General features: G+C 47.7%; 1 protein-coding gene across 1 annotated transcript; it reads left to right on the forward strand.

Moving 5' to 3' along the window:
• Window positions 1–232: 232 nt before the first annotated feature.
• On the forward strand, window positions 233–10,979 carry LOC121846108 (transmembrane protein 41A-B-like). The gene is made up of 5 exons (XM_042318993.1): window positions 233–494; window positions 4,356–4,506; window positions 6,124–6,285; window positions 8,624–8,762; window positions 10,204–10,979. The coding sequence occupies exons 1-5, from the start codon at window positions 331–333 to the stop codon at window positions 10,446–10,448; spliced, it is 861 nt and encodes a 286-aa protein (XP_042174927.1). The 5' UTR covers window positions 233–330; the 3' UTR covers window positions 10,449–10,979.
• Window positions 10,980–16,214: the final 5,235 nt, after the last annotated feature.

Genomic DNA, 16,214 nt, shown 5'->3' on the forward strand with positions numbered 1-16,214 from the left:
TGTAGTGCAGAGAAACAAGCTAATACCTTCAGCAATGTCTGTTGTAAATGCAGAGAAATAAGCTTGTTGCCCAAAAACATATTTTGGTGTAACGAGAGCCAACTGTAGTTCATAACATCAAGGTCCAGACAACGATCCTCAATACTCTAGTCTGGTACTTGTCCACTAGAGAACACGAGGCTGCCCTCTAGTGAAGACATAGTTGAAAGCATTCCAGGACCACAGGGCAACTGTCAGAAGGTATTCTGTGACGTTCACTTCTCAACACCGACACCGGGAGTCGGTCACCGAACAAGCCTTTCTGATAGGAGGTCGGTGTAGCGCGTAGCAATGGGCTCCATTTCGGGTTTATTATCTGTGGTAGGAGCGGCAACGTTATACCTCTATCTCCTGTCCACTTTCCTGCCGCCCGGACCGCAACATCTTCACCGGCGACATGCGGTGGAGTTAAACAACGAGAGCGCAGAGGGGGACGTGGAAGTTGTAGAGTACAGGTAGCCAGCCTCAACAGATCTATAGCTACAATTTGCCAGATGTCGCAAGACTTTCTTTTTTCTTTTTTTTTAGCTATTAGCATAATAATTATAGGCTACAACAGCTGCCTGCTTGTACAATGACACTTTCTAGGACATGTTTACGTATACAACTTGGCAAATAAGTCAATATATAGCGACTTCCACAGTGTTTTATTAGGGGTAATAATAGCATAGTGACATCACCATTTATGTAATAGATCTAATGTAACATTAAAGTCCCAGAGTGGTTATCTGTTGTAGGATTATGATGTTGATAAGTGTATTGACAGACGGCGCAGAGTCCATAGAGGTGCTGTCATAATCACTGCGTTTGGCAGCATCTTATTTCCCTCAGACGATCGCCCGACTTTAAGTTATGAAAATGGCATCATCAAACACCTGACTTGTCAGTGTAGGCTAATTCAGAGGAAATGTCACAGCTGGTTGCTGTTCTCTCAAAGTATTTGTCCTTGCCTGATGGTGTTGTTTATATCACAGTAGTTCCTGTTTTCAGATGATGTTCCTATAGGCCTACTCTAAACCCCTGTGTGTCTCATCCAGCCCCACCTTCTCTCCTATGTTTATGGTTTCTGCCCCAGTGGAGATCTGGCCGTGGCCTCTCTTGGTTGGCTCAGGTTCACTTGGCCTGAAATACTGTCCTCCTCAGTCTGATGAGTATGAGAACATACAGCTCTGATCTAACCCTGGACAGGACACACTTGTCTTGGTTGGCTTAGGTTCACTTGGCCTGAAATACTGTCCTCCTCAGTCTGATGAGTATGAGAACATACAGCTCTGATCTAACCCTGGACAGGACACACTTGTCTTGGTTGGCTTAGGTTCACTTGCCCTGAAATACTGTCCTCCTCAGTCTGATGAGTATGAGAACATACAGCTCTGATCTAACCCGATCTAACAGACATCCAGAGGTGGATGGACGGCCTGGACAGGAGGACACCACTGGTCTCTAGGGTCTCCTGCCAGGTCCACCACCGGAAGGTTCTGATGAGGTGCTACCCAGGACATAACACTGTACACGGTGTGAGGACGGTTCTGATGAGGCGCTACCCAGGACATAACACTGGACACGGTGTGAGGACGGTTCTGATGAGGCGCTACCCAGGACATAACACTGGACACGGTGTGAGGACGGTTCTGATGAGGCGCTACCCAGGACATAACACTGGACACGGTGTGAGGACGGTTCTGATGAGGCGCTACCCCGGACATAACACTGGACACGGTGTGAGGACGGTTCTGATGAGGTGCTACCCAGGTCATAACACTGGACACGGTGTGAGGACGGTTCTGATGAGGTGCTACCCAGGACATAACACTGGACACGGTGTGCGGATGGTTCTGATGAGGTGCTACCCAGGACATAACACTGGACACGGTGTGTGAGGGATACACACAGGACGGTTCTGATGAGGTGCTACCCAGGACATAACACTGGACACGGTGTGCGGATGGTTCTGATGAGGTGCTACCCAGGACATAACACTGGACACGGTGTGCGGAGGGATACACACAGGACGGTTCTGATGAGGTGCTACCCAGGACATAACACTGGACACGGTGTGGTTCTGATGAGGGATAACACACAGGACGGTTCTGATGAGGTGCTACCCAGGACATAACACTGGACACGGTGTGCGGACGGTTCTGATGAGGTGCTACCCAGGACATAACACTGGACACGGTGTGCGGATGGTTCTGATGAGGTGCTACCCAGGACATAACACTGGACACGGTGTGCGGACGGTTCTGATGAGGTGCTACCCAGGACATAACACTGGACACGGTGTGCGGAGGGATACACACAGGACGGTTCTGATGAGGTGCTACCCAGGACATAACACTGGACACGGTGTGCTGAGGAAAACACATCTGAGATCCTAACCACAGTGGCTTTGCCTTCCATTCATCCCATACAGCTCAACAATTAGATGTGATACCAGCAGCTCAGGTTTCATGGTTTATGGTTCATTCTGTTTGTGTCTGTGTCACGGCTGAGGAGTCTGATACTTCCAGCATCGAAACTAGCAGAGGCAGAAATCCCAGAGCAAAAGCCGCTATTTCTGTCCCATATCCTGTTTCATACTCTCTCTCTCTGCCATCTGGAAACCTCTCCCTCTCATGCTGCACACGGGCACCAGCCATGCCCACTTTAGTCTGTGTTTGACCTGTCTATGATGTCAGATTAGGGTGTCCCCAGATTCTCAATACTCTAGAGAGTCAAGTTTAGACGAGTCATACACCAGCAGACTGGGGGCTGAGCATTATGTCTTCCCTATATGACTACAACTATGGCTGTCTGTACTACGGCTGTCTGTACTACGGCTGTCTGTACTACGGCTGTCTGTACTACGGCTGTGTGTAATACGGCTGTGTGTACTATGGCTGTGTGTACTATGGCTGTCTGTACTACGGCTGTGTGTAATACGGCTGTAGTGTACTACAGCTGTGTGTACTATGGCTGTCTGTACTGCTGTGTACTATGGCTGTGGCTATAACCTATAACCCCTTCCTGTGTAACCTATAACCCTTCTATAACCTATAACCCCTTCATATAACCTATAACCCCTCCTACTGGCTATAACTTAACCCCTTCTGTACTATGACCTACAATGGCTGTGTGTACTATGGCCCTTCCTATATGGCTGTATAACCCCTTCCTATGACCTACAACCCTTTCCTATGACCTATAACCCCTTCCTATAATTTATAACCTATAACCCCTTCCTGAAACCTATAACCCCTTCCTATAACCCCTTCCTATAACCTATAACCCCTTCCTATAACCTATAACCCCTTCCTATAACCTATAACCCCTTCCTATAACCCCGTCCTATAACCTATAACCCCTTCCTATAACCTATAACCCCTTCCTATGACCTATAACCCCTTCCTATAATTTATAACCTATAACCCCTTCCTGAAACCTATAACCCCTTCCTATAACCTATAACCCCTTCCTATAACCTGTAACCCCTATAACCTATAACCCCTTCCTATAACCTATAACCCCTTCCTATAACCTATAACCCCTTCCTATAACCTATAACCCCTTCCTATAACCTATAACCCCTTCCTATAACCTATAACCCCTTCCTATGACCTATAACCCCTTCCTATGACCTATAACCCCTTCCTATAATTTATAACCTATAACCCCTTCCTATAACTAATAACCTATAACCCCTTTCTATGACCTATAACCCCTTCCTATGACCTATAACCCCTTCCTATGACCTATAACCCCTTTCTATGACCTATAACCCCTTCCTATAACCCCTTCCTATGACCTATAACCCCTTCCTATGACCTATAACCCCTTTCTATGACCTATAACCCCTTCCTATGACCTATAACCCCTTCCTATGACCTATAACCCCTTCCTATGACCTATAACCCCTTCCTATGACCTATAACCCCTTCCTTCCTATAACCCCCTATGACCTATAACCCCTTTCTATGACCTATAACCCCTTCCCCTTTCTATGACCTATAACCCCTTTCTATGACCTATGACCTATAACCCCTTCCTATGACCCCGATGACCTATAACCCCTTCCGATGACCTATAACCCCTTCCTATGACCTATAACCCCTTCTCTATGACCTATAACCCCTTCCTATGACCTATAACCCCTTCCTATGGCCTTCGCCTGTGTTACCTTTAATGCTCTGTCCTCAGTGTCCTCAATTCCCGTTTGAAGAAAAAAAGAAAATCCCCCTGGTGCAAACAGTAACTAGGTGACAATATTTAGGTCTAAATCTGACTACTAGTACTAGGAACCATGTTATCTGATGTTGCCGGTGTTTGTTTCCTTCCAGACTGAAGTTCCCGTCGGACCTGGATGAGCTGAGGGAGCTGGCTGAGATGCTGCAGTTCTATAAGACAGAACACACAGGCTACATGGTGCTGCTGTTCTGTAGTGCCTACATCTACAAACAGTCCTTCGCCATCCCTGGCTCCTCCTTCCTGGTGAGAGAGACTAACATTACACCCATCCATGGAACACACACTTTGTTTCCATGAACCTATGACCCTAAAGACCAGAACCTCCATCCATGGAACACACACTTTGTTTCCATGAACCTATGACCCTAAGACCAGAACCTCCATCCATGGTCAGAACAGCCTCCTGACCCTCACCAGTAGGGGTGTAAAGTACTTAAGTAAAAATACTTTGAAGTAGTACTTAAGTCGTTTTTTGGGGTATCTGTACTTTACTATTTATATTTTCTGACAACTTTTATTTCACTACATTCCTAAAGAAAATGATGTACTTTTTTACTCCATACATTTTCCCTGACACCCACAAGTACTAGTTACATGTTGAATGCTTAGCAGGACAGGAAAATGGTCCAATTCACACTTTTCCCTACTGCCTCTGATCTGGTGGACTCACTAAACACACATGCTTCATTTGTAAATAATGTGGGAGTGTTGGAGTGTCAGAGTGTCGGAGTGTGGGAGAGTCAGAGTGTTGGAGTGTGGGAGTGTTGGAGTGTCAGAGTGTGGGAGTGTCAAGAGTGTCGGAGTGTGGGAGAGTCAGAGTGTTGGAGTGTGGGAGTGTTGGAGTGTTGGAGTGTGGGAGTGTTGGAGAGTCAGAGTGTGGGAGTGTAGGAGTCTTGGAGAGTCAGGGTGTTGGAGTGTGGGAGTGTTGGAGAGTCAGAGTGTTGGAGTGTGGGAGTGTTGGAGTGTGTGGGAGTGTGAAGAGGAGTGTGGGAGTGTTGGAGAGTCAGAGTGTTGGAGTGTGGGAGTGTTGGAGAGTCAGAGTGTGGGAGTGTTGGAGAGTCAGAGTGTTGGAGTCTTGGAGTGTCAGGGTGTTGGAGTGTGGGAGTGTTGGAGAGTCGGAGAGTCAGAGTGTTGGAGTTGGAGTGTGTTGAGAGAGTGTTGGAGTGTGGGAGTGTTGGAGAGTCAGGGTGTTGGAGTGTGGGAGTGTTGGAGAGTCGGAGAGTTGGAGTGTCAGAGTGATGGAGTGTTGGAGAGTTGGAGTGTGGAGTGTTGGAGTGTGGGAGAGTCAGCGTGTTGGAGTGTGGGAGTGTTGGAGAGTCAGAGTGTTGGAGTGTGGGAGTGTGGAGAGTCAGAGTGTGGGAGTCTTGGAGAGTCAGGGTGTGGGAGTGTTGGAGAGTCAGAGTGTTGGAGTGTGGGAGTGTTGGAGTGTGGGAGTGTTGGAGAGTTGGAGTGTTGGAGTGTGGGAGTGTTGGAGAGTCAGAGTGTTGGAGAGTCAGAGTGTTGGAGTGTGGGAGTGTTGGAGAGTTGGAGTGTGGGAGTGTTGGAGAGTTGGAGTGTGGGAGTGTTGGAGTGTGGGAGTGTTGGAGAGTGACCCTGGCTATCTGTAGATAAACAAACTAGAACATTGTGTTGTTTGGTTTGCTTAATATAAGCATTTTGAAATGATTTATGTTTTCAGTTAACTTTTGGTACTTAAGTATATTTAAAAATCATATACTTTGACTTTTCCTCAAGTAGTATTTTACTGGGTGACTTTCACTTAAGTCATTTTCTATGAAGGTATCTTTACTTTTACTCAAGTATGACAATTGGGTACTTTTTCCACCACTCCTCACCATGCTCATCCCCTGTGCTTCCCAGAACATGCTGGCGGGGGCGCTGTTTGGTCCATGGCAGGGTCTGGTCCTGGCCTGTCTTCTAACCACCACCGGCTCTACCTTCTGTTACCTGCTCTCTGCTGCCTTCGGGAAGAGCTACGTCACACGCCTGTTCCCTGACAAGGTGGACATGCTGCAGAACAAGGTGTCTAGAGGGATGTGTGTGTGTGTGTGTGTGTGTCTCCTCTTATAGTGTCCTTGGTTTACACATTAGGTTAGACAGGTGTAACAGATGACCAGTGAGGAGCAGAAGTCTGGTCTGATCACCAGTATAACAGTGTCTGATCACCAGTATAACAGATGACCAGTGAGGAGCAGAAGACTGGTCTGATCACCAGTATAACAGTGTCTGATCACCAGTATAACAGATGACCAGTGAGGAGCAGAAGACTGGTCTGATCACCAGTATAACAGATGACCAGAAGACTGGTCTGATCACCAGTATAACAGATGACCAGAAGACTGGTCTGATCACCAGTATAACAGTGTCTGATCACCAGTATAACAGTGTCTGATCACCAGTATAACAGATGACCAGTGAGGAACAGAAGACTGGTCTGATCACCAGTATAACAGATGACCAGTGAGGAACAGAAGACTGGTCTGATCACCAGTATAACAGTGTCTGATCACCAGTATAACAGTGTCTGATCACCAGTATAACAGATGACCAGTGAGGAAGGAAGACTGGTCTGATCACCAGTATAACAGATGACCAGAAGACTGGTCTGATCACCAGTATAACAGATGACCAGTGAGGAACAGAAGACTGGTCTGATCACCAGTATAACAGATGACCAGTGAGGAACAGAAGACTGGTCTGATCACCAGTATAACAGATGTGATCGTACTTCGTAACTCTCTTGGGTTTTTGGTTTGTAAAGAAAAGACTGTCCAGCCAGCGGTCCCAGTTGATTGGTGATTAATAGACACCAGGAAATACATGTTCAGTACAACAGTATGTTGATCGCTGCAGATTTGTGAATCGTCTGTTGGCATGGAAATAACTGAATTAGAGCATGCTGGGTAACTCTCTCTTATAGAAAAGTGCATCCCAGGAAGCCACCAATATCTAACAGGTACTGGACACAAATATACACTGAACTAAAATATAAACACAACATGTAAAATGTCATGAGCTGAAATAAGATCCCAGACATTTTCCATATGCACGAAAAGCGTATTTTTCTCAAATGTTGTACGCATATTTGTTTATAACCCTGTTAGTGAGCATTTCTCCTTTGCCAAGATAATCCATCCACCTGACAGGTGTGGCATATCAAGAAGCTGATTAAAATAGCATGATCATTACAAATGTGCACCTTGTGCTGGGGACAATAAAAGGCCATAGAAGTATATAATGTACTATTTCAGAATGTGACCTCTCCCTATCTGCAAGCATGACCTATGACATAACACCTTATTGATATGTAAATTCAAGCGACCAATAGGAATACATAAACAGTGGCCAGGGAAACATAACTAAGCGTGTTACACGGGGTAAGAATGCAGAATGCCATGTGTTCTTTTACAGTGTTGGGACTTTAGTAATATCCCTCCAATCATTCATTAATAAGTACATTTAAAATGACAGTTCTCTCTTCCTCTTTACCTCCTCCTCTCTCCCACCCCTCCTCCTTCCCTCTCTACCTCCTCCTTCCCCCTCTACCTCATCCGTTCTCCCACCCCCCCTCCTTCCCCCTCTACCTCCTACCTTCTCTCTCCCACCCCCCCACCCCCTCTCTACCTTCCCTCTCTCCCACCCCTCCTCCTTCCCTCTCTACCTCCTCTCTCCCACCCCTCCTCCTTCCCTCTCTACCTCATCCGTTCTCCCACCCCCCTCCTTCCCCCTCTACCTCATCCGTTCTCCCACCCCCTCTCTACCTCCTCCTCTCCCCCACCCCCTCTCTACCTCCTCCTCTCTCCCACCCCCTCCTTCCCTCTCTACCTCCTCCTCTCCCCCCACCCCTCCTCCTTCCCTCTCTACCTCATCCGTTCTCCCACCCCCCTCCTTCCCCCTCTACCTCATCCGTTCTCCCACCCCCTCTCTACCTCCTCCCACCCTCCCTCTCTACCTCCTTCGTTCTCCCACCCCGTCTCTACCTCCCTCTCTCCCTCCCCCTCTCTCCCATGTTTTCTCCTTCCCTCTCTACCTCCTCCTCTCTCCCATGCCCTCTCCTTCCCTCTCTACCTCCCTCCTCTTTCCCATGCCCTCTCCTTCCCTCTCTACCTCCTCCTCTCTCCCATGCCCTCCTTCCCTCTCTCTCCTCCTCCTCTCCCATCTTTTCTCCTTCCCTCTCTACCTCCTCTCTCTCCCATCTTTTCTCCTTCCCTCTCTACCTCCTCCTCTCTCCCATGCCATCTCCTTCCCTCTCTCCCTCCTCTCTCCCATCTCCTTCCCTCTCTCTCCCTCCTCCTCTCCCATGCCCTCCTTCCCTCTCTCTCCCTCCTCCTCTCCCATGCCCTCCTTCCCTCTCTGTCAGGTGGAGGAGAACCGTAGCAGTTTGTTCTTCTTCCTCCTGTTCCTGCGGTTCTTCCCCATGACTCCTAACTGGTTCCTGAACGTGACGTCCCCCATCCTCAACATCCCTGTCTCCATGTTCTTCTTCTCCGTACTCATCGGTGAGAAGCAGCACTGCCACACAACACACAGGACTATTATATAATACTACTGAGAATGACACGATACGTCATTTTGCTTAAGACATGAAGACTTACATTAGCTCACTAAGTTAATGTCTAGGCTTTAGCTCAGAAGGCTAACACAGTCTCTCCCTTGTTACATTGAAGTACTGCTACAACATGTAATTAATTACCAGATCATGTCCACCTTTACTGTTCCGAACTCTCCCTCCTCCCATATCGCCTTTAGCTCAGCGGTCTAACCCAGTCTCTCATTCATCAGGTCTAGTGTTTATCTAGGAGGTCTAACCCAGTCTCTCCTCTCCTTCATCAGGTCTAGTGTTTATCTAGGAGGTCTAACCCAGTCTCTCCTTCCCCAGGTCTAGTGTTTATCTAGGAGGTCTAACCCAGTCTCTCCTTCCCCAGGTCTAGTGTTTATCTAGGAGGTCTAACCCAGTCTCTCCTCTCCTTCCCCAGGTCTAGTGTTTATCTAGGAGGTCTAACCCAGTCTCTCCTTCCTTCCCCAGGTCTAGTGTTTATTAGGATCTCAGTCTCTCCTCTCCTTCCCCAGGAGTGTTTATCTAGGAGGTCCCAGTCTCTCCTTCCCCAGGTCTAGTGTTTATCTAGGAGGTCTAACCCAGTCTCTCCTCTCCTTCCCCAGGTCTAGTGTTTATCTAGGAGGTCTAACTCAGTCTCTCCTCTCCTTCCCCAGGTCTAGTGTTTATCTAGGAGGTCTAACCCAGTCTCTCCTTCCCCAGGTCTAGTGTTTCTAGGAGGTCTAACCCAGTCTCTCCTCTCCTTCCCCAGGTCTAGTGTTTATCTAGGAGGTCTAACCCAGTCTCTCTCTCCCCCCAGGTCTAGGTCTTCCCCAGTGTTTATCTAGGAGGTCTAACCCAGTCTCCTTCCCCAGGTCTAGTGTTTATCTAGGAGGTCTAACCCAGTCTTTCTCTCCTTCCCCAGGTCTAGTGTTTATCTTCCCCAGTCTCTCCTCTCCTTCCCCAGGTCTAGTGTTTATCTAGGAGGTCTAACTCAGTCTCTCCTCTCCTTCCCCAGGTCTAGTGTTTATCTAGGAGGTCTAACCCAGTCTCTCCTTCCTCAGGTCTAGTGTTTATCTAGGAGGTCTAACCCAGTCTCTCCTTCCCCAGGTCTAGTGTTTATCTAGGAGGTCTAACCCAGTCTCTCCTCTCCTTCCCCAGGTCTAGTGTTTATCTAGGAGGTCTAACCCAGTCTCTCCTCTCCTTCCCCAGGTCTAGTGTTTATCTAGGAGGTCTAACCCAGTCTCTCCTCTCCTTCCCCAGGTCTAGTGTTTATCTAGGAGGTCTAACCCAGTCTCTCGTCTCCTTCCCCAGGTCTAGTGTTTATCTAGGAGGTCTAACCCATTATCTCCTTCCCCAGGTCTAGTGTTTATCTAGGAGGTCTAACCCAGTCTCTCCGTCATCAGGTCTGATCCCGTATAACTTCATCTGCGTGCGGACTGGCTCCATCCTGTCAGAGATCTCTTCCCTGGACGATATCTTCTCCTGGGGGACGCTGCTACAGCTGTTGGCCATCGCCTGTGTGGCCCTGCTTCCCGGAGCCCTTATCAAGCTCTACAGCCAGAACCACCTCCAACTGGACGGGCTTCAGCAGAATGGACGACACAGACAGAACCAGGGACAAGCAGCTGACGACAGAAAGAGGAGATGACCCTGCTGAAATACAGCCATGCTGGGTCTGATTCAACTTGACTGACCCCGCTGGACTGGATTGGCCACCACCACTACAGCTTTACACAGAGGAGTTTATAGACTTTGTTTCAGGGGCAGAGAAACGTCTTAACTGACACTATGCCGAGGATACTTAAAGGTCATGAACAGTCGTGTTTTTCATGAAATTTGATGATATTTGGATGAAACCAGATCAAAGTATGATGACCAAAGTATGAAACAATGAGTGTTTCTCCTACATTGATCAAGGTTGGTCATAAAGCTACTGGTCCCCCCCCATGTCAAACATTTCAGGATCATGAAGGGAAAAGGGGTGACATCAACCCAACTCATTTTAATACACCAATGGTAACATGATATTCTCTTACCTAATTTAAATAAGTGACCGCTTTGTAACCAACATCGGAGAAGGCGTGTTTGTGGAGGGGTGTGGTTTATACAGCCACTCTACTGGTGCCTGTAAGGTGTCATCAAATATAATTAAAAGTTTACACTATTCATCTATGGTAAAGACACTCGTGTCACCTTTTATCTGTGTCTGGTGTTATCTAGTTACAGACTAGCTAGGTCTTCATGTGTGTCTGGTGTTATCTAGTTACTGGTTAGCTAGGTCTTCATCTGTGTCTGGTGTTATCTAGTTACTGGTTAGCTGGGTCTTCATCTGTGTCTGGTGTTATCTAGTTACTGGTTAGCTAGGTCTTCATCTGTGTCTGGTGTTATCTAGTTACTGGTTAGCTGGGTCTTCATCTGTGTCTGATGTCTCAGTTCTGTAGTGTAAACCGGGCCATACAGGGTAACAGTACTGTAGTGTAAACAGGGCCATACAGGGTAACAGTACTGTAGTGTAAACAGGGCCATACAGGGTAACAGTTCTGTAGTGTAAACAGGGCCATACAGGGTAACAGTACTGTAGTGTAAACAGGGCCATACAGGGTAACAGTTCTGTAGTGTAAACAGGGCCATACAGGGTAACAGTACTGTAGTGTAAACAGGGCCATACAGGGTCACAGTACTGTAGTGTAAACCAGGTCATACAGGGTAACAGTACTGTAGTGTAAACAGGGCCATACAGGGTAACAGTACTGTAGTGTAAACAGGGCCATACAGGGTCACAGTACTGTAGTGTAAACCAGGTCATACAGGGTAACAGTACTGTAGTGTAAACAGGGTCATACAGGGTAACAGTTCTGTAGTGTAAACCACAGGCCATACAGGGTAACAGTTCTGTAGTGTAAACCAGGCCATACAGGGTAACAGTACTGTAGTGTAAACCAGGCCATACAGGGTAACAGTACTGTAGTGTAAACCAGGCCATACAGGGTAACAGTACTGTAGTGTAAACCAGGCCATACAGGGTAGCAGTACATCTGGTGTCTCAGTTCTGTAGTGTAAACCAGGCCATACAGGGGAACAGGGTAAACCACAGGCAGGGTAACATCTGGTGTAGTGTAAACCAGGTCAGGGTCAGTTCTGTAGTGTAAACCAGGCCATACAGGGGTAACAGTACTGTAGTGTAAACCAGGTCATACAGGGTAACAGTACTGTAGTGTAAACAGGCCATACAGGGTAACAGTACTGTAGTGTAAACCACAGGCCATACAGGGTAACTGTAGTGTAAACAGGGCCATACAGGGTGTAGTGTAAACCAGGCCATACAGGGTAACAGTACAGTACTAACAGTACTGTGTAAAAGGCCATACAGGGTCATAAACAGGGTAACAGTACTGTAGTGTAAACCACTACAGGGTAACAGTGTAAACCAGGTCATACAGGGTAACAGTACTGTAGTGTAAACCAGGTCATACAGGGTAACAGTTCTGTAGTGTAAACCACAGGCCATACAGGGTAACAGTTCTGTAGTGTAAACCAGGCCATACAGGGTAACAGTTCTGTAGTGTAAACCAGGCCATACAGGGTCACAGTAACAGGGTAACAGTACTGTAGTGTAAACCAGGTCATACAGGGTAACAGTACTGTAGTGTAAACCAGGGTCATACAGGGTAACAGCTCTGTAGTGTAAACCACAGGCCATACAGGGTAACAGTTCTGTAGTGTAAACCAGGCCATACAGGGTCACAGTACTGTAGTGTAAACCACAGGCCATACAGGGTAACAGTACTGTAGTGTAAACCAGGCCATACAGGGTAGCAGTACTGTAGTGTAAACCAGGCCATACAGGGTAGCAGTACTGTAGTGTAAACCAGGTCATACAGGGTAACAGTACTGTAGTGTAAACCACAGGCCATACAGGGTAACAGTTCTGTAGTGTAAACCAGGCCATACAGGGTAACAGTTCTGTAGTGTAAACCAGGCCATACAGGGTCACAGTACTGTAGTGTAAACAGGGCCATACAGGGTAACAGTACTGTAGTGTAAACAGGGCCATACAGGGTAACAGTACTGTAGTGTAAACCAGGCCATACAGGGTCACAGTACTGTAGTGTAAACAGGGCCATACAGGGTAACAGTACTGTAGTGTAAACCACAGGCCATACAGGGTAACAGTACTGTAGTGTAAACCAGGCCATACAGGGTAACAGTACTGTAGTGTAAACCAGGCCATACAGGGTAACAGTACTGTAGTGTAAACCAGGCCATACAGGGTAACAGTACTGTAGTGTAAACCAGGTCATACAGGGTAACAGTACTGTAGTGTAAACCAGGTCATACAGGGTAACAGTACTGTAGTGTAAACCAGGTCATACAGGGTAACAGTACTGTAGTGTAAACCACAGGCCATACAGGGTAACAGTACTGTAGTGTAAACCAGGCCATACAGGGTAACAGTCTGTAGTGTAAACCAGGCCGTACAGGGTCACAGTACAGTAGTGTAAACAGGGCCATACAGGGTAACAGTACCCAGTGTAAACCAGGTCACCCAGGGTAACAGTACTGTAGTGTAAACAGGGTCATACAGGGTAACAGCTCTGTCAGTGTAAACCCAGGCCATACAGGGTAACAGTTCTGTAGTGTAAACCAGGCCATACAGGGTCACAGTACTGTAGTGTAAACCAGGCCATACAGGGTAACAGTACTGTAGTGTAAACCAGGCCATACAGGGTAGCAGTACTGTAGTGTAAACCAGGCCATACAGGGTAGCAGTACATCTGGTGTCTCAGTTCTGTAGTGTAACCCAGGCCATACAGGGGAACAGTACTGTAGTGTAAACCACAGGCCATACAGGGTAACAGTTCTGTAGTGTAAACCAGGCCATACAGGGTAACAGTTCTGTAGTGTAAACCAGGCCAGGGTCACAGTACTGTAGTATAAACAGCCATACAGGGTAACAGTACTGTAGTGTAAACCACAGGCCCAGTGTAAACCAGGCCATACAGGGTAACAGTACTGTAGTGCAAACCAGGCCATACAGGGTAACAGTACTCAGTGTAAACCAGGTCATACAGGGTAACAGTACTGTAGTGTAAACCAGGTCATACAGGGTCACAGTACTGTAGTGTAAACCAGGTCATACAGGGTAACAGTACAGTGTAAACAGGGTCATACAGGGTAACAGTTCTGTAGTGTAAACCACAGGCCATACAGGGTAACAGTACTGTAGTGTAAACCAGGTCATACAGGGTAACAGTCACCCAGTGTAAACCACAGGCCATACAGGGTAACAGTTCTGTAGTGTAAACCAGGCCATACAGGGTAACAGTTCTGTAGTGTAAACCAGGCCGTACAGGGTCACAGTACTGTAGTGTAAACAGGGCCATACAGGGTAACAGTACTGTAGTGTAAACCAGGTCATACAGGGTAACAGTACTGTAGTGTAAACAGGGTCATACAGGGTAACAGCTCTGTAGTGTAAACCACAGGCCATACAGGGTAACAGTTCTGTAGTGTAAACCAGGCCATACAGGGTAACAGTACTGTAGTGTAAACCACAGGCCATACAGGGTAACAGTTAGTCACCCAGTCAGTCACCCAGTCAGTTAGTCAGTCACCCAGTCAGTCACCCACCCATCCAGTCAGTCGCCCACCCATCCAGTCAGTCGCCCACCCATCCAGTCAGTCGCCCACCCATCCAGTCAGTCGCCCACCCATCCAGTCAGTCACCCACCTCTCCAGTCAGTCACCCACCTCTCCAGTCAGTCACCCAGATCCAGTCAGTCACCCACCCACCCCTCCACCCACCCCTCCAGTCAGTCAGTCACCCCCCCATCCAGTCAGTCACCCACCCACCCCTCCAGTCAGTCAGTCACCCCCCCATCCAGTCACCCACCCACCCATCCAGTCACCCACCCAGTCACCCACCACCCACCCATCCAGTCAGTCAGTCACCCACCCATCTAGTCAGTCAGTCACCCACCCATCTAGTCAGTCAGTCACCCACCCATCCAGTCACCTACCCACCCATCCAGTCAGTCAGTCACCCACCCATCTAGTCAGTCAGTCACCCACCCATCCAGTCAGTCAGTCACCCACCCATCCAGTCAGTCAGTCACCCAGTAACACAAGCAGATGTGTGTGTTCTTCTCACATGCTGGTCATGCAGCAGCATTGAGATAGACAGCCCATCAGCATCAGTCATTTTCAATGAAAAGACCACATTCAACCAGTAATAATACACACAGCCACTCATTTACAAGGCTAAGGCAGTCAGGCTAAACACACAGCCACTCATCCTACAAGGCTGAGGCAGTCAGGCTAAACACACAGCCACTCATCCTACAAGGCTGAGGCAGTCAGGATAAACACACAGCCACTCATCCTACAAGGCTGAGGCAGTCAGGCTAAACACACAGCCACTCATCCTACAAGGCTGAGGCAGTCAGGCTAAACACACAGCCACTCATCCTACAAGGCTGAGGCAGTCAGGATAAACACACAGCCACTCATCCTACAAGGCTGAGGCAGTCAGGCTAAACACACAGCCACTCATCCTACAAGGCTGAGGCAGTCAGGCTAAACACACAGCACCTCATCCTACAAGGCTGAGGCAGTCAGGCTAAACACACAGCACCTCATCCTACAAGGCTGAGGCAGTCAGGCTAAAACACACAGCACCTCATCCTACAAGGCTGAGTCAGTCAGGCTAAACACACAGCACCTCATCCTACAAGGCTGAGGCAGTCAGGCTAAACAAACAGCACCTCAGTCACTTAACATCAACACTTTGTTTCTCCAGATAATTGAAGGTAGACTCTGCAAAGGAACATCATCAAACACAGCGGGGTCACTTCCTGCTTAAAGTCAGACCGCCGGGTCACTTCCTGCGTAAAGTCACACCGCCGGGTCACTTCCTGCGTAAAGTCAGACTCCAACAACAACACAATTCCTATGTGAGGGGAATTTAAACAAGAGTATCAGTGATAAGTGCAAGAACTCACTAACCTGCTTGTTAATACTCAAAGACATTTGTATCACATTGATAAAACCTCATCAGAGGACAACATACCAGAGCATTTTTTTTTTTTTTTAACCTTTATTTAACCAGGCAAGTCAGTTAAGAACAAATTCTTATTTTCAATGATGGCCTAGGAACAGTGGGTTAACTGCCAGAACGACAGATTTGTACCTTGTCAGCTCGGGGGTTTGAACTCGCAACCTTCCGGTTACTAGTCCAACGCTCTAACCACTAGGCTACCCTGCCGCCCCATCATGATGTCATGATATTAGGAACAATAAATAACAATGCATATTCATGACTGATCAGAACATTATTGGCATAAAATGAGCATAAGAAACATTCTCCACATGTGTTCCACACAGAATGTGGACACGCTGTCTACTTGACCAGGCA

The sequence above is a fragment of the Oncorhynchus tshawytscha genome, unplaced genomic scaffold (assembly GCF_018296145.1).
Source record: "Oncorhynchus tshawytscha isolate Ot180627B unplaced genomic scaffold, Otsh_v2.0 Un_contig_5015_pilon_pilon, whole genome shotgun sequence".
NCBI classification, from domain to species: domain Eukaryota; kingdom Metazoa; phylum Chordata; class Actinopteri; order Salmoniformes; family Salmonidae; genus Oncorhynchus; species Oncorhynchus tshawytscha.